This window comes from Diceros bicornis, chromosome X (assembly GCF_020826845.1).
Source record: "Diceros bicornis minor isolate mBicDic1 chromosome X, mDicBic1.mat.cur, whole genome shotgun sequence".
Lineage (NCBI taxonomy): Eukaryota > Metazoa > Chordata > Mammalia > Perissodactyla > Rhinocerotidae > Diceros > Diceros bicornis.
In genome coordinates this window covers 57,506,114-57,529,733 of record NC_080781.1, presented here as the reverse complement: position 1 = coordinate 57,529,733, position 23,620 = coordinate 57,506,114, and the positions used below count along the sequence as shown (strand labels likewise).

Below are 23,620 nucleotides of genomic sequence, written 5' to 3'. Positions count from 1 at the left end.
GTCTCCAGTAGTAAGCACTTAACATAGATTTAATGAATAAATGAATCTACCAGCCATTGTTTTGGATTAAGGCAGCATCTTTCTTATACCAAGTAGTGGGCTTCTGAGTTGTTGCAGCATAGTAGATAAGGTGTTGTCTTCTCAGAAGCCCCTTATGAAAGGTTCTGCCACCCCAGCCTTTAGTTCCAGCCAGAAGGAGCTCCTCCACCAAATTCTGTGTAAGGAATCTGCATCTACCTGATTGCACTTGCCTTCCTGCCCTCTCATTGTTATTTGGAGTATGACTTCAACTTAAATCTGGTTCTATCTTGCCCTGACTTTTCCTCCTCTCACGGCGCTGCCAATGTGCTGTGCTCCTTCCCGTTGGAACTGTTCCAAAGAGTCATCTCATTCCAGCCATCCAAAAGCCAACATTTTGACTTGACTTGTCTTAAACTCCTGAGAAGAAAAGAAATGATTCTTACCTCTTAAAGGCCTACCTGTCTATGGTACCCTTTACATAGCAGGGCTTAGCTTGTTTTGTGAGAAGCTAGAAAAGCTAATGGATTATTAAAGGATGAGGTTTTTATTTTTACAAATAGATAGCATCATGTATATGATGTGTTTGCTTCAATGCCTTACAATCACCTTTTTTTTATTCCTAGAGGTTTTTTTTTTCAGATTTTCTTTTGTCATATAAGAATAGAAAATTTTTTTTAATTTCTTTTATTGAGGTCACATTGGTTTATAACATTGTTTAATTTCAGCTGTACATTATTATATATCAGTTTCGGTGTAGACTACATCATGCTCACTACCAATAGTCTAGTTTTTATCCATCACCATGTATATGTGCCCCTTTATCCCTTTGACCCACCCTACCACTCCCTTCCCCTCTGGTAACCACTAATCTGTTTTCTTTATCCATGTGTTTCTTTATCTTAAACATATGAGTGAAATCATATGGTGTTTGTCTATCTCTGTCTGGCTTATTTTGCTTAACATAATATCCTCAAGGTCCATCCATGTTGTTGCAAATGGGACTATTTTGCCTTTTTTATGGCTGAGTAGTATTCCTTTGTGTGTGTGTGTGTGTGTGTATATATATACACACACACACACACACACATACATACCACTTCTTTTTTCATTTATCTGTTGATGGACACTTGGGTTGCTTCACATCTTGGCTATTGTGAATAATGCTGCAGTCAACATAGGGGTGCATAAGTCTCTTTGTGTTCTGGATTTCATGTTCTTTGGATAAATACCCAGTAGTGGGATAGCTGAATCATATAGTATTTCTATTTTTACTTTTTTGAGAAATCTCCATACTGTTTTCCATAGCGGCCACACCAGTTTACATTCCCACCAGCAGTGCATGAGAGTTCCCTTTTCTCCACATCCTCTCCAACACTTGTTATTTCTTGTCTCATTGATTATAGCCTTTCTGATGGGTGTGAGGTGTTATCTCATTGTAGTTTTGATTTGCATTTCCCTAATAATTAGTAATGTTGAACATCTTTTTATATGCTGGTAGGCCATCTGTGTCTCTTCTTTGGAAAAGTGTCTGTTCATATCCTCTGCCCATTTTTTGATCGGGTTGTTCATTTTTTTGTTGTTGAGTTGTATGAGTTCTTTGTATATTTTGGAAATTAACACCTTATCGAATATATGATTTGCAAATATTTTCTCCCAGTTGATGTGTTGTCTTTTCATTTTGTTCATGATTTCCTTTGCCTTGCAGAAGCTTTTTAGTGTGACGTAGTCCCATTTGTTTATTTTTTCTTTTATTTCCCTTGCCTGAGTAGACATGGTATTCGAAAATATGCTGCTAAGACCCATGTCAAAAAGTATACGGCCAGTATTTTCCTCTAAGAATTTTATGGTTTCAGGTATTAATTCAAGTCTTAAATCCATTGTTTTTTCCTGAGGAAGATTGGCCCTGAGCTAATATCTGTTGCCAATCTCCTTTTTTCCTTTTTTTTTTTCTCCCCAAAGCCCAAGTAGATACTTGTATGTCATAGTTGTACATCCTTCTAGTTGCTCTATTTGGTACATGGCCTCAGCATGGCTTGATGAGCGGTGCATAGGTCTGCACCCAGGATCTAAACCAGTGAACCCCAGGCCGCTGATGCAGAGCACACGAACTTAACCACTACGCCACTGAGCTGGCCCCTTTAATCCATTTTGAGTTAATTTCTGTGTGTAAGATAATGATATACTTACTTTCATGCTATCATCTTTTGCATGTGGCTGTCTGGTTTTCCCAACACCATTTATTAAAGAGACTTCCCTTTCTCCATTGTATATTCTTGGCTCCTTTGTCAAAGATTAGCTGTCCATAGATGTGTGGTTTTATTTCTGGGCTTTCAGTTCTGTTCCAGTGATCTGTGTGTCTGCTTTTATGCCAGTACCACGCAGTTTTGATTACTATAGCTTCGTAGTATATTTTGAAGTCAGAGATTGTGATGCCTCCAGCTTATTCTTTTTTCTCAGGACGGCTTTGGCTATTCAAGGTCTTTTGTTCTTCCACATAAATTTTAGGATTCTTTGTTCTATTTCCATGAAGGATGTTATTGGGATTCTCATTGGGATTGTGTTGAATCTGTAGATTGCTTTAGGTAGTAGGGACATTTTAGCTATGTTTATTCTTCCAATCCATGAGCATGGAATATCTTTCCGTTTCTTTATGTTTTCTTTAATTTCTTTCCATAATGTCTTATAGTTTTAAGTATATAGGTCTTTCACCTCCTTGGTTAAATTTGTTTCTAGATATTTTATTTTTTGTTGTTGTGGTTGTAAATGGGATTGCCTTCTTGACTTCTATTTCTGCTAGTTCATTATTAGTGTATAGAAATATAACTGATTTTTGTAAGTTGATTTTTTACCTTACAACTTAGCTGTAGTTGTTGATTATTTCTGATAGTTTTCTGATGGATTCTTTAGGGTCGTCTATATATAGAAACATGTCATCTGCAAACAGCCAGACTTTTAGTTCTCCCTTTCCAATTTGGATAATTTTTATTTCTTTTTCTTGCCTAATTGTTCTGGCCAAAACCTCCAGTACTATGTTGAATAGGAGTGGTAGAGAGTGGACTCCCTTGTCTTGTTCCTATTTCAGAGGGATGACTTTCAGTTTTTCACCATTAAGTATGATATTGGCTGTGGATTTGTCATATATGGCCTTTATTATGTTGAGATTTGTTCCTTCTATAGCCATTTTATTGAGAGTTTTTATCATAAATGGATGCCAGATCTTGTCAAATGCTTTCTCTGCATCTATTGAGATGATCATGTGGTTTATATTCCTCATTTTGTTAATATGGTGTATCACATTGATTGATTTGTGGATGTTGAACCATCCCTGCATCCCTAGTATAAATCCCACTTGATCATGGTGTATGATTGTATTAAACACATTGTTGTATTCAGTTTGCCAGCATTTTGTTGAGGATTTTTGCATCTATGTTCATCAGCGATATTGGCCTGTAATTTTCCTTCTTTGTGTTGTTCTTGTCTGTTTTTGGTATCAGGGTAAGTAGGCCTCATAGAATGAGTAAGGAAGCATTCCATCTTCTTCAATTTTTTGGAATAATTTGAGAAGGATATGTATTAAATCTTCTTTGAGTGTTTGGTAGAATTCTCCAGAGAAGCCATCTGGCCCTGCACTTTTGTTTTTTGGGAAGTTTTTGATTATTGTTTCAATCTTTTTACATGTGAGTGGTCTATTCAGACTCTCTGTTTCATGATTTAGTTTTGGGAGGTTATATGAGTCTAAGAATGTATCCATTTCTTCTAGCTTATCCAATTTGTTGACATATAGTTTTCCGTAATATTCTCTTATAATCCTTTGTATTTCTGTGTTATCCGTTATAATGTCTCCTCTTTCATTTTTAATTTTGTTTTTTTTGACCCTTCTCTCTTTTTTTCTTAGTGAGTTTGGCTAAGAGTTTGTCAATTTTGTTTGTATTCTCAAAGAACAAGTTTCATTGATTCTTTCTGTTTTTTTTAGTCTTATTTATTTGTGCTCTAATTTTTATTATTTCCCTCCATCTGCTGACTTCAGGCTTTGTTCTTTTTTTTCTAGTCATGTTAGGTGTAGTTTAATATTACTTATTTGAGATTTTTCTTGTTGTTGAAGTAGGTCTACTGCTATAAATTTCCCTCTTAGTACTGCTTTTGCCCCATCCCATAAGAGTTGGTATGTTGCGTTTTCATTTTCATTTGTCTCCAGTATTTTTTGATGTCTCCTTTGATTTCTTCATTGATCCAATGGTTGTTCAGTAGCATGTTGTTAAGTCTCCTCATATTTGTGACTTTCCCAGCCTTTTTCTTGTAGTTGATTTCTATTTTCATAGCATTGTGGTCAGAAAAGATGCTTGATATGAGTTCAAGCTTTTTAAATTTATTGAGGCTTGCCTTGTTTCCCAGCAGATGATCTATCTTTGAGAATGTTCCATGTGCACTTGAGAAGACTGTGTATTCTGCTGTTTTTGGATGGAATGTTCTATATATATCTAAGTCCATCTGGTCTGGTATTTCATTTAAGGCCACTGTTTCATTGTTGACTTTCTGTCGGGATGATCTATCCATTGATGTAAGTGGGGTGTTGATGTCCCCTACTATTATTGTGTTGTTGTAAATTTCTCCCTTTAGGTCTGTTAATAATTGCTTTATATACTTTGGTGCTCTTGTGTTAGGTGCATATATATTCCTAAGTGTTATGTCCTCTTGGTGACATGTTCCTTTTATCATTATATACTGCCCTTCTTTGTCTCTCACTGTCTTTTTTATCTGGAAGTGTACATTATCTGATATAACTATGGCAACACCTGCTTTCTTTTGCTTGCCATTTGCTTGGAGTATCATCTTCCATCCCTTCACTCTGAGCCTCTTTGTCTTTAGAGAGATGTGTTTCCTGGAGGCAGCATATTGTTGGGTCTTATTTTTTCATCTATCCAGCCACTCTGTGTTTTGTGTTTGGAGAATTCAATCCATTTACATTTAGAGTAATTATTGATATATGACGGCTTAATACTGCCATTTTATCTCTTGTTTTATGGTTGTTCTATATTTCCATTGTTTCTTTTCCCTTGTATTTCTGACTACTATTTCAATCTGGTGGTTTTCTCAGTTTTCTCTTTATTTATGATTTGTGGCTCTGCTCTTATTTTTTGTTTAGTGGTTACCATGAGGTTTGTATAAAAGATCTCGTATATGAGATAGTTCATTTTCTGGTAGCCTCTTATCTACATTAGCCTAAGCATGTTCCAATTCTTTCCTCTTCCCCTTCTCAGTTATTGTTGTCATAAATTCTTCTTTTTTGTGTTGTGAGTTTGTGACTAAATTGAAGTGTTTATAGTTATTTTTGATGCTTTCCTTCCTTTTATCTTTTATGTTACAATTAAATGTTTACTAACCTATTCTGATATACAGCTGCAATTTTCTGGTTCAATCTGTCTCCTTACTCAAGGCTTTGTAAACCTTTGCTTTTAGTTCAGATGAGAGGGCTCCATTCAATGTTTCTTGTAAGACAGGCCTAGTGGTGATGAACTCCCTCAGCTTTTGTTTATCTGGCAAAGCTTTTATTTCTCCATCATTTCTGGAGTATAGTTTCACTGAATAGAGTATTCTTGGCTGAAAGTTTTCATCTTTCAGTATTTTGAATATGTCATTCCATTCTCTCCTAGCCTCTAGGGTTTCTGCTGAGAAATCTGCTGAAAGCTTGATAGGAGTTCCTTTGTAGGTTATTTTCTTCTGCCTTGCTGCCCTTAATACTTTTTCTCTGTCATTGACTTTTGCCAGTTTCAGTATTACATGCCTCGGTGAAGGTCTTTTTGCATTGATGTAATTAGGAGTTCCGTTGGCTTCATTTAGTTATAAGTCTGGTTACTTGCCCAGGTTTGGGAAGTTCTTAGCTATTATTTCTTTGAACAAGCTCTCTGTTGCTTTCTCCCTCTCTTCTCCTTCTGGAATACCTATAATCCTTATGTTGCTTTTCCTAATTTTTGGACATTTTTCGAAAAATTTCTTCTTTTTTTTTTTTAGTCTTAGTTCTCTCTCCTCCTCCACCTGAATCATTTCTATATTTCCTCTAATTCACTAGTTCTGTCCTCCGTAATGTCAAGTCTGTTTTTTATGGTTTCTAGATTATTTTTTATCTCAATTAGTTGTGTTCTTCATATCCTGAATTTCTGTTTGGTTTTTGTTAGAGTTTCAGTCTCTTTGGTGAAGTATTCCTTCTGCTCATTGATTTTATTCCTGAGCTCATTGAACTGTCTTTCTGAGTTTTCTTGTAACTCTTGAGTTTCTTTATGACAACTATTTTGAATTTTCTGTTATTTAGATTGTAAATTTCTGTGACTTCAGGATTGGTTTTTGGAGACTTGTCATTTTCCTTCTGCTCTGAAGTGTTACTGTAGTTCTTCATGTTGTTTGATGAATTGATCCTTTGACAGTGCATTTGTGGTACTATCAGGTCGCAGATTCTACCTGCCCCTGCTGGGGGAGCAGGAGCTGTTTTCTGATCCCACCCCATCTGCTGAAGTTTGTGCCAGTGGGGCTACTCTCTGTTTGCATGGGCAGGCCACAGCCACTTGGCGTATCATGCACACATGTGCAGGCAGGGCTTCTGTGTTCTGCCAGTGGGCTGCTTTCATGCAGGCAGGGCTGCTGTGCTCAGCAGGGGACCAGCTGAGCTGCTGCGCTAGGTAGAAGAGGTACTTTCTTTTGCATGTGGGCCAGCTATGTGCTCATGGGAGGTTTGGCTGAGCTATTGTGCTTGGTTGGTGGGGCTCCTTTGTGGGGGCTAAGCTGCTGCCACTCAGTGGGGAGTGTTCCCATGGGTGGGGCTGCCACAGCACAGTGGGTGCTCCCACAGACTGGGCTACTACTCCAAAAGCGTTCATGTACAGGGTGGTCTGCCCCCACCTCCTCTTATGTTTGCACTGGCTGCTGTGTGATGACCTGCATCGCTGCTGCTGGGGAGGGGGAAGGATCTGCTCACCTAGTTCCGTTTCTTCCTGGGGATACAGTCCACCCACCTTCAGATGTGTGGCTGCATGGATCTGTCAGGTGTCCTTTTGTGCTGTGTAGGGAATCCTCTGTTGGTTAATGATTGTCTCTTAGTTGTAACATAGCAGAGACAAAGGGAACAACTCACGCCACCATGATGCTGTTGTCACCTCCTAGAATCACCCTTTAGAAAAGATCTATTCCTTGAATAATTGTCCCTCATCATTGCCTATTGATTGTAGTAAATGCAGCTGTTAGCACATTGAAAACACAAAGTTGACCTTCGGAAGCTGGAAACAGATTTCCAATAGAGCATTTGCAGAGGTTGATAGGCTTGCACTTTTGGCTGTGTGTGCAAAATACATCAAAATGGAGTGAACCCTACTTACTTTGGCCCGTGGCAAATAAGTAGAATATATGCTGGTGACATCTCTAGGTTCACCAGTTCATAACCATGCTCCCGACCTTCTCTGAGGCAAAGAGAGATGGGAGAATACACAAAGTTGGGAAGTAACTACTATTCTTTCTAGCTCTATCCCTAAGCCTCTGTCCCGCTAAGGCTACCCACCAACAGACTTATCTGCTGGCAAATATAGGAATGCATCTAAGTTGCTTGGTCTCCGCTTCTTGAGGCAGAAATGTGGAAAAAGCTAGGGGTTATCGAGGGGAAAAATGGATTGTTGATTAAAGCTGTTGAGACAACTGACAAGCTCTTTGGCTAATTCTCCTGGCAGAGTTTACCACTCTTCCTAGGGTCCTACCCTTCTTTTTCTTCCTATCCCCTGGTTTTCCTCCTTCCTAGGACTGGGGTGAAATGAGCCATCTCTCTGATTTAAGCTCTGTCATCCCAGATCCAGAGACATCTCACTCAGCCTCCCCAAAGGAGATATTGTCTGCATCACTGTACCTTCATGGTTTGGAATGGATAATTTCAACCTTTACCAACCATACCCATTTCTGATGATTCTGATAATTCTCAGCATGCATTGGCCCAAGCTCTTCACTACTCTTTTCCTGTCTCCCTTAGAACCAGAAGTACAAAGGTGCTAGCACAGTGGTTAAGAGCACAGGCTCTGGAGTCAGACTGTCTGGCTCCTATCCCAGCTCCTCTGCTTCCTAACTGTGTGACTTGGACAAATTTGTCAACTTTTCTGAGCCTCAGTCTCCTCTTCTGTGAAATGGTGGTAATAATGGCAGCTATCTAGCAAGACTGAATAATACATTTCATTGAAAGCTCTTAGCATAGTGGCTGGTGTATAGTAAGTGTTCAATCAACAGCTGTTGCTATGTGGTGTGGGGACATTCTGCCATCTTGACTACAACTTTGAGGAAGTAGAGATCTTTGCATATCTGAGGAATTTTACAGTCAAATTTTAATGATTATTTGTATATCCTTTTATGTAAATCAACCCTGAAGGCCCTGCTTTTGAGATGCCCACTCCATTATCCAACTTTGGTCTCCATGCTCGTAGGTGTTACGTTTGACAGTAATCCAGCTGTCACCCAAGATATATAGCTTAATCCTTATTTTTTTTGATCCAGCTGTGCTGTCTAGACAGGCTCCAGCACAAGTGAGTTCTGCTTGCCATAACTCTTCTCTACTCTGAACCCTTCTTAGCCAAGAAGTCTCTTAGAGATGATTTAGTCCTACCTTTTTCCATCCTCCATTTTACAGATAGGTTACCAGAGGCCTAGAGAGGGTTAGACTCGTGCCTAGGACCAGCAAGTCACTCTAGAGCCAGGCATGACATTCAGTTTACAGGGGCCCCTGGTTGAAGACTCTCTGAATACCTGAGGAATTTAGTTTATCCTTTTTCTACTTGGCTGGAAACTTCTCAAAGAAGGAAGCTAATCCATTATTCTTCTTCTGCCTGCTTCCACAGCTCTGGGTGAACCAGGAGGATGGGGTGGAGGAAGGGCCCAGTGATGTGCAGAATGGGCACCTGGACCCCAAATCAGACTGCCTCTGTCTGGGCCGACCACTACAGAACCGGGACCAGATGCGGGCCAATGTTATCAATGAGATCATGAGCACCGAACGTCATTACATCAAGCACCTCAAGGACATTTGTGAGGTAGGCCCAGCTATGATAGTGCATGTGGGGAGGCTCAGGGCGGGGTAGAGGGCACTTCTGTGAAGAACTGACAATCTCCTGGGCCCTGTCTGTAATAGTCCCAAGATGTTGGAAAGAGCAGCTGGACTGGTTTGTTAGATTCTTTTCAATGGTTGAAACTGCTCCCTTGGTGTTTCTCAGTCTCTCTCTCTGTTTCTCTCCGCCTCCCTCTATCTCCTAAATCTCTACCCCTATCCTCTTGGATTCTGATCCAGTTGTTTCCATCCAGTGTAAGGAAGGGCCTGACCTCATTCATTAAAGCAAAACACATCTCCCTCCAAGCCAGTGGTTCACAAACTTGAATGTGCACCAGAGTCCCTGGGAGAGCTTGTTAAACATGCCGATTCCAGCCCCCTTCCACCCCCTCAAAGTTGTGAATTCTCAGTCTCGGGTAAAGCACAAGCATCTCTATTTTTTTTTTTTTTATAATAAAACTTTTTTTTTTTATTGATGTTTTAATGGTTTCTAACATTGTGAAATTTTGGGTTGTACATTTTTGTTTGTCCATCACCACATATATGACTCCCTCCACCCCTTGTGCCCACCTCCCACTCCCACTGCCCTGGTAACCACAGTCCAGTTTTCTCTGTCCATGTGTTGGTTTATATTCCACATATGAGTGAGATCATACAGTGTTTGTCTTTCTCTTTCTGGCTTATTTCACTTAACATAATACGCTCCAGGCCCATCCATGTTGTTGCAAATGGGACGATTTTGTCTTTTTTATGGCTGAGTAGTATTCCATTGTATATATATATACCACATTTTCTTAATCCAATCGTCAGTCGAGGGACACTTAGGTTGCTTCCACTTCTTGGCTATGGTGAATAATGCTGCAATGAACATAGGGGTGCATAAGCCTCTTTGGATTGTTGATTTCAGGTGCGTTGGATAGATTCCCAGTAGTGGGATGGCTGGATCATAGGGCATCTCTATTTTTAATTCTTTGAGGAATCTCCATACCGTTTTCCATAGAGGCTGCACCAATTTGCATTCCCACCAGCTGTGTATGAGGGTTCCTGTTTCTCCACATCCTCTCCAACATTTGTTGTTTTTTGTCTTGGTGATTATAGCCATTCTAACAGGCGTGAGGTGGTATCTTAGTGTTGTTTTGATTTGCATTTCCCTGATGATTAGTGATGTTGAGCATCTTTTCATGTGCCTATTGGCCATCTGTATATCTTCCTTGGAGAAGTGTCTGTTCATTTCCTCTGCCCATTTTTTGATCGGGTTGTTTGTTTTTTTGTTGTTCAATTGTGTGAGTTTTTATATATTATGGAGATCAACCCCTTGTCAGATGTATGTTTTGCAAATATTCTCTCCCAGCTGGTTGGTTGTTTGTTCATCTTGATTCTGGTTTCATTTGTCTTATAAAAGCTCTTTAATCTAATAAAGTCCCACTTGTTTATTTTTTGTTTAGTTTCCCTAGTCTGGGTAGGTATGTCATCCGAAAAGATTCCTTTAAAACCAATGTCAAATAGTGTGTTGCCTATATTTTCTTCTATGAGTTTTATAGTTTCAGGTCTCACCTTCAGGTCTTTGATCCATTTTGAGTTAATTTTTGTGAATGGCGATAGCACATGGTCCACTTTCATTCTTTTGCATGTGGCTGTCCAGTTTTCCCAACACCATTTATTGAAGAGACTTTCCTTTCTCCATTGCATGTTCTTAGCACCTTTGTCGAAAATTAGCTGTCCGTATATGTGTGGTTTTATTTCTGGGCTTTCAATTCTGTTCCATTGATCTGTGTGTCTGTTTTTGTACCAGTACCATGCTGTTTTGATTACTATTGCTTTGTAGTATGTTTTGAAGTCAGGAATTGTGATGCCTCCTGCTTTGTTCATTTTCTTTAGGATTTCTTTAGCTATTCGGGGTCTTTTGTTGCCCCATATAAATTTTAGTATTCTTTTTTCTATTTCTGTGAGGAATGTCATTGGGATTCTGATTGGGATTGCATTGAATCTGTAGATTGCTTTAGGTAATATAGACATTTTAACTATGTTTATTCTTCCAATCCACGTGCATGGGATATCTTTCCATTTCTTTATGTCATCGTGGATTTCCCTCAATAATGTCTTGTAGTTCTCATTGTATAGGTCCTTCACCTCCTTGGTAAGATTTATTCCTAGGTATTTTATTCTTTTTGATGCAATTGTAAATGGTATTATCTTTTTGAGCTCTCTTTCTGTTAGTTCATTATTAGCATATAGAAATGCAACTGATTTTTGTAGATTGATTTTGTACCCTGCAACTTTGCTGTAGTTGTTGATTGTTTCTAACAGTTTTCCAACAGATTCTTTAAGGTTTTCTATATATACAATCATGTCATCTGCAAATAGTGAGAGTTTCACTTCTTCGTTACCTATTTGGATTCCTTTTATTCCTTTTTCTTGCCTAATTGCTCTGGCCAAAACCTCCAGTACTATGTTGAACAGGAGTGGTGAGAGTGGGCAGCCATGCCTCGTTCCTGTTGTCAGAGGAATGGCTTTCAGTCTTTCCCGTTGAGTATGATGTTGGCTGTGGGTTTGTCATATATGGCCTTTATTATGTTGAGGTACTTTCCTTCTATTCCCAATTTATTGAGAGTTTTTATCATAAATGGGTGTTGTATCTTGTCAAATGCCTTCTCTGCGTCTATTGAGACGATCATGTGGTTTTTATTCTTTGTTTTGTTGATGTGATGTATCACGTTGATTGATTTGCGGATGTTGAACCATCCCTGCGTCTCTGGTATAAATCCCACTTGATCATGGTGTATGATCTTTTTAATATATTGTTGTATTCGGTTTGCCAATATTTTGTTGAGGATTTTTGCATCAATGTTCATCAGCGATATTGGCCTGTAATTTTCTTTCTTTGTATTGTCTTTGTCTGGTTTTGGTATCAGGGTGATGTTGGCCTCATAGAATGATTCAGGAAGTGTTCCATCTTCCTCTATTTTTTGGAATAGTTTGAGGAGGATGGGTATTAAATCTTCTTTGAATGTTTGATAAAATTCACTGGAGAAGCCATCTGATCCTGGACTTTTATTTTTTGGGAGGTTTTTGATTACTATTTCAATCTCTTTACTTGTTATTGGTCTATTCAGATTCTCCATTTCTTCTTGGTTCAATTTTGGGAGGTTGTATAAGTCTAAGAATTTATCCATTTCTTTTAGATTGTCCAATTTGTTGGCATATAATTTCTCATAGTATTCTCTTATAATCCTCTGTATTTCCATGGTATCCGTTGTAATTTCTCCTCTTTCATTTCTAATTTTATTTACTTGAGCCTTTTCTCTTTTTTTCTTAGTAAGCCTGGCTAAGAGTTTGTCGATTTTGTTTATCTTCTCGAAGAACCAACTCTTTGTTTCATTAATCCTTTCTACTGTTTTTTTGGTCTCAATATCTTTTATTTCTGCTCTGATTTTTATTATTTCTCTCCTTCTGCTGGCTTTGGGCTTTGTTTGTTCTTCTTTTTCTAGTTCTGTTAGGTGTAATTTAAGGGTGCCTATTAGGGCTTTTCCTTGTTTGTTAATGTGGGCTTGTATCGCTATGAGTTTCCCTCTCAGGACCACTTTTGCTGCATCCCATATGGTTTGATATGGCATGTTATCATTTTCATTTGTTTCCAGATAGTTTTTGATTTCTCCTTTAATTTCATCAATGATCCATTGGTTGTTCAGTAGCATGTTGTTTAATCTCCACATTTTTGTCACTTTCCCAGTTTTTTTTTCCTGGTTCATTTCCAGTTTCATAGCCTTATGGTCTGAAAAGATGCTTGTTATGATTTCAATCTTCTTAAATTTATTGAGGCTTGCTTTGTTTCCCAACATATGGTCTATCCTAGAGAATGTTCCATGCATGCTTGAGAAGAATGTGTAGTCAGCTGTTTTTGGGTGGAGTGTTCTGTATATGTCTACTAGGTCCATCTCGTCCAGTTTTTCATTTAAGTCTAATATTTCTTTATTAACTTTTTGTCTGGATGATCTATCCATTGCTGTAAGTGGGGTGTTAAGATCCCCTACTATTATTGTGTTGTTGTTGATGTCTCCTTTTAGGTTTGTTAATAGTTGTTTTATGTACATTGGTGCTCCTATGTTGGGTGCATATATATTTATAAGTGATATGTCTTCTTGATGGAGTGTCCCTTTTATCATTATATATTTCCCTTCTTTGTCTTTCTTAACCTGTTTTATCTTGAAGTCTACTTTGTCTGATATGAGTATGGCAACACCTGCTTTCTTTTGTTTGCCATTAGCTTGGAGTATTGTCTTCCATCCTTTCACTCTGAGCCTGTGCTTGTCTTTAGTGCTAAGATGTGTTTCCTGAAGTCAGCATATTGTTGGGTCTTGCTTTTTAATCCATCCTGCCACTCTGTATCTTTTGATTGGAGAGTTCAATCCATTTACATTTAGGGTAATTACTGAAATATGAGGGCTGAATGTTGCTGTTTTGTCACTTATTTTCTGGTTCTTTTGCATTTCCTTTGTTTCTTGTCCCATTTGTTTTGGACTGCCAATTCAGTTTGGTTGTTCTGTCTTATGATTCTTCTAGTTTTCTCTTTTTTTATCATATGTGGTTTTGTTTTCATTATTTGTTTAGTGGTTACCTTGAGGTTTGGGCAAAAAATCTTGTGTATGAGATAGTCCATTATCTGATAGCCTCCTATTTCCTTATACTAAGTCAATTCAGTCACTTTCCTCTTCCCTTTCTAAGTTGCTCTTGTTATACCTTATTCTATCTTGTGTTGTGGCTGTGTGTTTACAGTGATGAGGTTAAATTTATTTTTGGTGAATTTCTTCCTTTGATCTTTGAGTTTAGTATTTAAGTGGTTGCTAACCTATTCCGGTAAAGATCTACTATTTCTCTGATTTTGTCTACCTACTTTTCTCCTTCCTCCAAGCTTTGTGTTCCCTTTCTCTTCTTTCTTTCAGGCCTGAGGGCCTTCTTGAGTATTTCTTGTAGTGGGGGTCTCGTGGCCATGAACTCCCTTAGCTTTTGTTTATCTGGGAGAGTTACTATTTCTCCATCATATTTGAAGGATATTTTTGCTGGATAGAGTATTCTTGGCTGAAAGTTTTTGTCTTTTAGTATTTTGAATATATCATTCCAGTCTCTTCTAGCCTGAAAAGTTTCTGTTGAGAAATCTGCTGAGAGCCTGATGGGAGTTCCTTTGTACGTTATTTTTTGTTTTTGTCTAGCTGCCTTTAATATTGTTTCTTTGTCGTTGACCCTGGCTAGCCTTACCACTAGGTGTCGTGGTGAAGGCCTTTGTCTGTTAATATATATACGTGTCCTGTTGGCTTCGCTTACTGGTATTTCCTGCTCCTTCCCCAGATTTGGGAAATTTTCAGCTATTATTTCCTTGAATAGGCTCTCTGTTCCTCTTTCCCTCTCCTCTCCCTCAGGAATACCTATAATTCTTATGTTACATTTTCTAATAGAGTCAGATATTTCTCGGAGTCTTTCTTCATTTCTTTTTAGTCTTAGTTCTCTCTCTTCTTCCATCTGGAGTATATCTGTATTCCTATCCTCTAAAGTACTAATTCTTTCCTCCATATTGTCAGCTCTGTTCTTTAAAGATTCCAGATTCTCCTTTATCTCCTCCATCGTGTTCTTCATCTCCATCAGCACTGATTGGTTTTTCTTTATGATTTCAATCTCTTTTGTGAAGAAACTCCTAATCTCATTGAATTGTTTGTCTGTGTTGTCTCGTATTTCGTTGAGTGTTTTTATGATAGCTATTTTGAAATCTCTGTCATTTAGTTTATGGATTTCTGTGTCTTCGGGGTTGATTTCTGGGTGCTTGTCATTTTGTTTCTGGTCTGGTGATTTCATATATTTTTGCATTGTGGTTCCTGTGTTGGTTTTGATTTTCCTCATCCTGGAAGTCTCTGGTTGCAATTTCCACCTGCCGCCACTGTTTGGTGGTAAAGGGCTGTGTAGTCTAAGCCCTCTGTGCGCTGCCCCAGTTTTTTTGCTGCCATCCGCAGTTTTGTTTTTTTTTTTTTTTCCCCGCTGCGATCCACGGGTCCAGTCCAGTTTGTTCAGGTCTGCCTTGGATCGCTAGGTCTGGTCGAGCTGCAGACTCCGGGTTGCAGGGAGGGGGGCGCTCTCTCTTTTGCCCTCTGGGTCCCTGACGTGGGAGGCTTCTTGTTTGCCCCTCTTTATCCGCTCTCTGGGGTGCTCAGATGTTGATGGTAGCCCTGTGGCTCCTCTGAGTCCTCTGTGTGGGAGTTTCCCACTGGCTGAGAGAGCCCGAAGAGCTACAGTTTTCCCGCCGAGGGCCACCCCTCCCCCCTCTCTGGGAGCCGCGGGGACCAGGATCGCTGATCTGATGGGGAGGGAGCGGAGTTCTCCTTACCTCTCCCCACTTCCTCCTGGGGCCCAGCACGTTCCGCTCTCAGATGTGCGGCAGTGTGGATCCCTCCGCTCTAGGTTTTCACTGTCTGGGATTCCATTGTTGTTCTGTGGCTGTTGCTTTTGTTGTATCTTGTGGGGGAAGAATTCACGGGAAAGCTCACTCTGCCATGATGCTGACGTCACTCCAAGCATCTCTATTTTTAATAAGCATCCCTGGTGATACTGATGCTGCTGGTCTTTCTCTCTCACTTGGAGAATACTGGTTTTGGCTTTGAGCAGAAAAGAGCTTAGGGGGAGGTATCTATAGGAGATAAAGGCTGGGTGGACAAGTCTCAGCTCCTTCAGTATGCCACTTTGCCCCCAGGAGCTATGGCTCCACATTCCCTAACTCCATGCATTCCATCTCTCTGACAGGAGTGAGGATGAGAACCCTTTTCCTCATATTCCCTTGAGCTCAGCAGAGGCAAGTTGGCATTTTCAAAGGGCATTTTACTAAACAGTAGGGGAAAACCAGTGGAAAATGGAGAAAAGAATGTTTTTAAAAGGATCACACACACACACACACACTCACACACTCACACACTCACACTATAGTGTTCTGCTTGACTCAGTGAAAACTCTATTTTGAATCTTTTATCCCTTTCCTTCCAGATGAGGAATCAGGTCCTACTTTCTGTCCCCTAGCCTTGTTGATTGGGGCCAGGGCCCACTCTGGAGCCAATAGTACAGCTCTAACATTTTTCAAAGTTCTTGTTTCTTTAGAGCAGTGCTGCCCAGTGGAACTTCCTACAGTAATAAAAATGTTTTATATCTGCACTCTCCAATACAATAGCCACTAGCCAGCCATCTGTGGCTATTGAACACTTGAGATGTCGCTAGCATGACTGAGAAATGAAATTTTAAATTTTGTTTAATTTATTTTAAATAGCCACAGGTGACTAATGGCAACCGCATCAGTGCAACTCTGGAAAGATCATAGCCAAGGACTGTGGGCCTTAACTTTCTTCACCTCAACTCATTTTCTCACCCCTCCCAGGAAGGTTAAAGGTTATCTCCCTGTTCCCTAGAGGCAGTATGGTAGAGTGGAAAGAACAAGGGCTCTGGGGACATGGAGTGCTTGCTGTCACATCCTAACTTAGTCAGTAATTAACCCTGTGGCCTTGAAGTTGTCCCTTAACTCCTCTGACCTTCGATTTTCTGATTTTTCCAGTCGACTTCATTATACCAACCTCTTAAGTTTATTGAGAAAAATAAGTAAACATAATATTGCAAGTATTTGTAGAAAGATAGTTTTCATTTCTTTCACTTCTCCTTTCATCTATTCACCCATTCATCCATGCCTCTCTTTTATCTTTTTCTCTTCCCCCATCTCCACACAAATGGCTGATACTTAAAAAAAAAATACCCTCTGGAATGTGCTATGTGGCATTGGGCATCAAACAACTGTCATGTCATTCATTAAGCAAACATTTAGTGGAGTTCTGCTCCATGCCAGGGCCTGGACATAGTTCCTACCCTCAAAATATTCTATCCTAGATCAGCAGAGTCTGAATCACCTGAGAGCTTGTTAGAAATGCAGAATCTTTAGCTCCCTTCCAGACCTACTGAATCCAAATCTGCATTTTAACAAGGTTCCCATTTGACTTACAATACATATTAAAGTTTGAGGAGCATTGCTATAGAATGGTAGCTGTCTTACAATGTCATAGGATCTGTAATACAAGTAAGTACAGTCCGTTCTTTGCCTGGCAGCTGAGGAATGCTCTCAAGACCTAAGTCAGGTCATATCACTCCTCTGCTTGAAACCCTCCAATGGCTCACCATTTCTCCCTGAGTAAAAGCCAAATTTCTCATTATTGCTTACAAAGCCCTGTGTGATCAACCCCTCCTTACCTCTGTGATTTCATCTCCTGTTCCTTTCCCATGTGCTCTCACTACTCCAGCTGCACTTGGCCTATTGCTGTTCCTTGAAAATGCCTGGCATGCTCCCCCCTCAGAGCCTTTGCATTGGCTTTTCCCTCTGCCTAGAGCTCTCCTCCCCTAGATGTCTACGTGGCTCCCTCCCTCACCTCCTTTAAGTCTTTACTCAAATATCACCTTCAACTTGAGACCTTCCCTGATCATTCTGTTTAAAGTTGTAACCTTGCACTCTCTCTCCCCCTTTCCTGCTTTATTTTCCTCTATTGCACTTATCAATATCTGACGTATTATATATCTTCCTTTTATATTTTATTTATTGTCCATCTCCCCTACTAGAATGTAAATTCCATAAGGGGCAGGAGTTTTCACTTGTTGATTTACTGATGTATCCCCAACACCTAGAACAGTGCCTTGCACGTGGTAGATTCTCAATAAATATTGTTTGAAAGTCAGAATTAAATATAAGTTCTCACATGCATGTACTACTTCAGCAAAGTACATTCACATCTTATGCCATTTGATTTTCAGACAGGACAAAAGTTTTTATTGTTATTCCTATTTTCTAGATCAATAGATTGAATCTCTAAGAGGCAAAATTACTTTCCTTGTGTTCTCAGGCACTGGCGCAGTGGGAGTCCTTTAATCTTAGAAGGATCTTCTGTTCCCAACTCCCAAACATCTTGGCCTCTTCCTACGGGGCACAGGCTCAGGACAACAATGGAAGTATTTATCTTTCCAGATGAGGAAGTGCTATGTCCCTGCTTTGAGGACTTGCCCAATCCAGCCAACCAGAGCAAAGCTTTTGTTGGCAATCTGCTCATTCCATATTTCTCAGTTATTCTTAGTGCTGCAGTTAATGGTTTAAATGAGAAATATCTCTTTGTACTGCTCTGAAACCACAGGTGTCAAAGAAAGGTTTAGCTAGAGCAAAAGAAAAGTGGAGAAAGCTCTGTCTAGCTGGGCCAGAAGACAGTATTTTAATGCAGGGTTGTGTCACCTCCAAACAAAAAGCTGTGAGGAGCAATATGGTTTATCAGAAAGAACACCAGACTCAAAATTAGGAGTTCAGGTTCAGGTCCCACCTTGGTTACTGACTGACTGAGCAACCTCAGGCGAATCTTTTCCATCCCGGGCCTTGTTCCCGAACTCTAAAATGAGCTGATTGGAAGAGTTGCTCTTTAAGTGCTGTCTGGATCTTCCTTTTTCTGATTCTGTGTTATCTAGATATGCTCTCACTAGAGAAAGCTGTGTTAGAGATCCAGGTTATTTCTGCATTTTCTACCATTTCCTCCTTGGTACCCATGGAGGCATGTCTTACTCAGGCATGAATGTGTTAACATCAGGCATGGATGTGTTAACATGGCATAATCTACTCTTTCTATAGGTTAAGGGAGATCCCTGAACACTTCCCAGTCTTGTGCTATTGAAGGGGAAATGAGAAAGACTGCATTCAGTATAGAAAAAAGTCACTATCTCTTAGAGAATATACATATTTTTTTACTCCTAGGAACAGAAAGCGCTTTACAAACATTTAAATTACTATACCTTCATTTTACAAATGAGGAAGTAGACAATAAAGTGATTTTTATCAAAATCATTCAGTGAGGCCAATAAGAGAAAATATTTTTTTTAATGAGTTTTCTACAAAAAATGACATTCTTCTTTCTAAATCCAGACAGTGGAATAAAAGAGCCTTGGCTTAGTTCTAGGTTACCTTGCCCAATGGTTGGTGGTATTACCTCTTGTAACCTTAGAACTCATATTATAATCAGGGAAACTGAGGCACAGGGCAAGCAAAGCTAAAGATGTCTTATAAAGTTATTTTGTCTGCCTCTCTTGAGGAAGATAGTCTATCATCCCATACCTGTGAAATAAATTCTGTCTTCCAGTGCCTCCAGAGAAGCTGAAATAGCTTTCCTCAGTCATTTGTATTAGTGTCTCATACCCTTGACCGTCAAGAAGTTGTTCCTTAGGTCTAATTGAGTTTATCATGCTATAGCCTCCAGTCATTTCCATTTGATATGTTTTAGCCTGGGGTTTTCAAACTTATTAGCCATTTGGGTTTTCCTTTCTGTGTATTGACTATACTGATGTTTCCCAATTGTCTTTAAATCTTGGTGTATACATAGAAAATGATAACACATTGTATAAAACGGTAATTGTATAGCATACTAAGCTAAGGGGATGAGGCAACTTGTCAGCCAAAAGTGACAAACCCATGAGTTTCTGGCTGCCGTAGGCCCTAGCTATCCATACCACGTGGACACTCCAGGCCCTGTTCCTATCCTTTGTCCACTTCCCTGTAGTTTCTCATATTTTTTTTGCTAGTTTACAGGAGTTTCTTGTATATTCCTGATATTAATCCCTTGTCAACTTTCTATGTTGCAAATATCTTCTTTCTGTCATCCTTTTGTTTTTTTAATGGTTTTATTTCATTTGAGAAAAGGATTTCCTGGCCGAAAAAGGGAAAGAAAAAAAGAAAACCACCAATTTAAACATTCTGCTTCTAACTTACCTTTTTTCATCATTAGAATGAAAAGAGCTAGTCATTTTGTACTTATTAAACATATATTTATTGAGCAGCAATTGTATGCCAGGTACTGTGTTAAACTCTGGAGATACAGCTGTGAACACAACAACCATGGTCATCATTCCCTAATTTTCCTAAAATTATTTTCAAGATGTTTATCAGGTGTCCTGTCAGGCTTCAGGCTTCCACGCAAAACAATATATGAAATCTCTAGAAAGTCAGAGCTTAAAGGGGCCTTGGAAATCTTTTCTGATATATGCATTTTAGGGATGGAGACCCTAAGGTCTATATAAGGGCCTTTCCCTAAAGGGTTTCCCAAACCCTAGGTGATCCAGAGGTTCTTTGGTCCATCTTATTTCCCTGTAGTCTTGGGAGATCTTCCCTGGAGATCATGGCTGTAGTTTGTATCCCATATCAAGGCACTAATTCTAGCCTAATGAACTAGATCTAGACTTCTGGATCAACCCTTGTGGATTTAAGAACAGAGTGAAATAAATAGACAACCTTTCTTGACTGTTACTATGGCAATGCCAGGTCTAATTCATGCCGATGGTGATTGATTTGATAACTTCCACAGTACTCTTAACTACTGTGTTGCCTGCCTTCCCACCCAGGCTCACTTTACTCTTAGGAGGCAGAAGTGAGGCTCTCAGAAACTGCCTCTGTTAAATCAGTTCACACCTATTGCCGTATCACCCTGTTCTCTCTTACCATTCAGATTGGGTTAGAGGGTGTTTGAAGCATGCTTAACAGTATGAGCCACAGACACATTCTGCTCTCTCTGCCCTGTGACAGGCCTTCAGAGGTCCCCTAAATCTTTTCTCCAGGACAAACAGCCCTGAGAGAATTCTTCATGGTGTTGCTTTTCAGGCCCCGTCTCTACGCTGAATACTCTCTTCTGGCTCTGTATTTTCTTCCATGTTTCTCTGAAAACAGGGCTCAGAATTGAATGCTGCTCTCCTGCAGTGATGTGACTACCTTCCTATTACTTCTCTCATTCCACCCTCTCAATCTGTTTCTTCTTTTTTCCCTAACTTAAAATGGCGTTAGGTTTTTTAGCAGTCATTCCACTGCCACCTCATCTTAAACTTATGTACCCTCAAAAATGAGTGAATGAAACAAATGTTGATTGACCCCTAAGCCAAGCCTCTCTTCATCATTGCTGTGGAAAATGTGGTAGAGTCACCAGGTCAGCCAAAGGAAGGGGATGAAAAATAAAAGCAAGTCTTGGGGCTGCCCCTGTGGCGTAGCGGTTAAGTGCGCGCGCTCCGCTGCTGGCGGCCCTGGTTCAGATCTCGGGCTCGCACTGATGCACCACTTGTCAGGCCATGCTGTGGCGGCATCCCATATAAAGTAGAGGAAAATGGGCATGGGTGTTAGCCCAGGGCCAGTCTTCCTCAGCAAAAAGAGGAGGATTGGCATGGATGTTAGCTCAGGGCTGATCTTCCTCACAGAATGGATGAATGAATAAATGAATAAATGAATGAATGAATGAATAAATAAATAAACAAACAAATAAATAAATAAATAAAAAGCAAGTCTCCAGGGAACTAGTCATCTCACCTGGCCTTTCTCCCCTCAGAATCCTAGGCAGTTGTGTGGTGTAGGGGCTAAGGGTGACGTTTTGGGGTTCTCTGACTACTCTCATATTCTTATGTCCCATCGTTTATTTCCTTGATAAGGGCAGTTTCTTTCTATTATTTGTAATCACTTCAGCAGGTCATGCCTCTTAAGATTTTGAGAAGACATTGGATTCTCCTTTTCTCCTTAATATTGTGCTCAAGGCAGCCTTCTTGAGGCTATATTTTCTTTACACTGTCTGACAAAGGCTTTTTTTTTCCCATTTTTAATCATAAAGACAATTAAAAAACAGCATTAGAGGAAGTTTTAAAATAGAAACAAAATCAACTAGAATCCACCAAATAGAACAGAACTGTTTGCACTTTTGCATAATTCCTTAAAATCTGTCCATATGTATATGTATTTGTAGAGACATAATCATAGTGACATACCATTTTGTGTTCTGCTTTTTGACGTTATATCATGAACACTTCTCTGTGTTTCTAGACAGTCTTCCTAATCATCATTTTTAATGGTTATGTAATATTGCATCAAGCTAAATCTACCAGAATATATTTATAATCTTGCATTAACTTTAAAGAAAAACAGTTGACAAAACACTCTAGGGTCCCACCATCCTATGGGCAGTTACATTTCTCCTAATATATGGCTTAATGTTCCCTTGCTACAACATACATAATGCAATAGAAAGAAAATGATGTCCTTGACAATAGCAATGAATAGCATATTTGGGGAGTTAGGAAACTACACTGACATCTCTATCTGTTCTTTCTTTTCCAGAACCCACTGTTTTCTTCTTTCTCATTTTGTCATAGTCCATACTGATGTTGAGATCTAGTATCCTTGCTATACTTTGGGGATTTGATGGTAATTTGCTCCTTCCCTGAGACCTTTCAAATGGGAGCAGTGAACAAAACTATGAAATATTTCCTGAACTGACTTCTCAGGGGATGAATGAGCTGTCTAGGCTGGCTTCTGTCTCCCAATGTGGTCATTCACCATTACCTACTACTTACCCAGAAATGACATACTGATGTGACATTGTTACCAATTTTTTTGAGCTGTGCTCACAGGCCTACCTTAGGGAGAAGAAGTGGGAGCAGGCATAAGGAAGTCTTTTCCGCCTTGCCTAATGTCAAGATGGAAAAGTTTCTGCCAAATGATATGCTCACTGCTTTCCCTGTTCCACTGTAGCTAAGATACTTCCAAAGTTGATACGGTGAGAAAGAGAAAGCAAGAATGAGAGAGAGAAGGGAAAGAAATAGAAGAAGGCCAACCCTAGGATATATTAGGCATGGAGGAGCCTATAGTAGTTTATTGCCTCTCTACCTATTAGTCAAGGAAAGCTTTCTAGGAAGGCAGAATTTTGGGAGCTACTTCAGTAAAGGGAGTGTAGCTAAAAAGGTATTCTGGGAATAGAGGGTGTCTTCTTTCTGGTCAGGAATTGGATATGAATGAATTCAGGACATCTTGAGCATGTCAGTCAATGAAGGCAGCAGCCATTAGTTAAGTAAATATCAGCACAGGCACAGACTATTAATTTGCAAACTGTTGAAAGACACTAATTAATGGCTGAATTGGAGAGTAAGAAGAGATAAGGGAAGTGAGATTTTGGTAAGAGTTTGTAAAGGGCATTGAAGCCAGGGATGAGGATCTTCCTGGAGTATGCCTAGGTGACCGATGACCTCATTGGAAGCTGTTAGGGGAGACAAAGTAGAGGTAGAGACAGGGCCAGAAGTGGTAAACAGTCACTACAATGTGCCTCATTAGGGGTTCAACAGTTAAGAAAGGTGTTATGAAAATTGCATTTAGCTTTTAGATGAAAGCAGGTGACCATAATTCATTCTCACCAAGAACATTTTCATGTGCTGATGATTTTTAATGAGCACAGTGGCCATTATTTAGTTATTTACACCAATAGGTTCAGAATGGAAGACCATGCCTTTTTTTTTTTTTTTTTTGCCCTGACTTACAGTGTGCCCTGAGTCTTGGTTGTTACCTCAGTGCTCTCTTATCAAACCAAAAATCTCTTTCATTGATTCTTCCCTTTTATCAATGGCTAGCTGTATTAACTCATCCATTTATTCACAAATGTATCCTGAACACTTACCCTGTTAAAAACACCATGCCTGGGC

The 23,620-nt window shown here is 39.6% G+C and overlaps 1 protein-coding gene across 10 annotated transcripts in view; it reads left to right on the top strand.

Moving 5' to 3' along the window:
• ARHGEF9 (Cdc42 guanine nucleotide exchange factor 9) overlaps positions 1-23,620 on the top strand; it is a 259,278-nt gene that overhangs the window by 174,765 nt on the left and 60,893 nt on the right. For all 10 annotated transcript variants that reach the window (XM_058536005.1, XM_058536006.1, XM_058536009.1 and 7 more), the window contains one exon: positions 8,880-9,071. In XM_058536005.1, the coding sequence (XP_058391988.1) occupies positions 8,880-9,071 (192 nt within the window). The remainder of the gene's footprint in view (positions 1-8,879; positions 9,072-23,620) is intronic.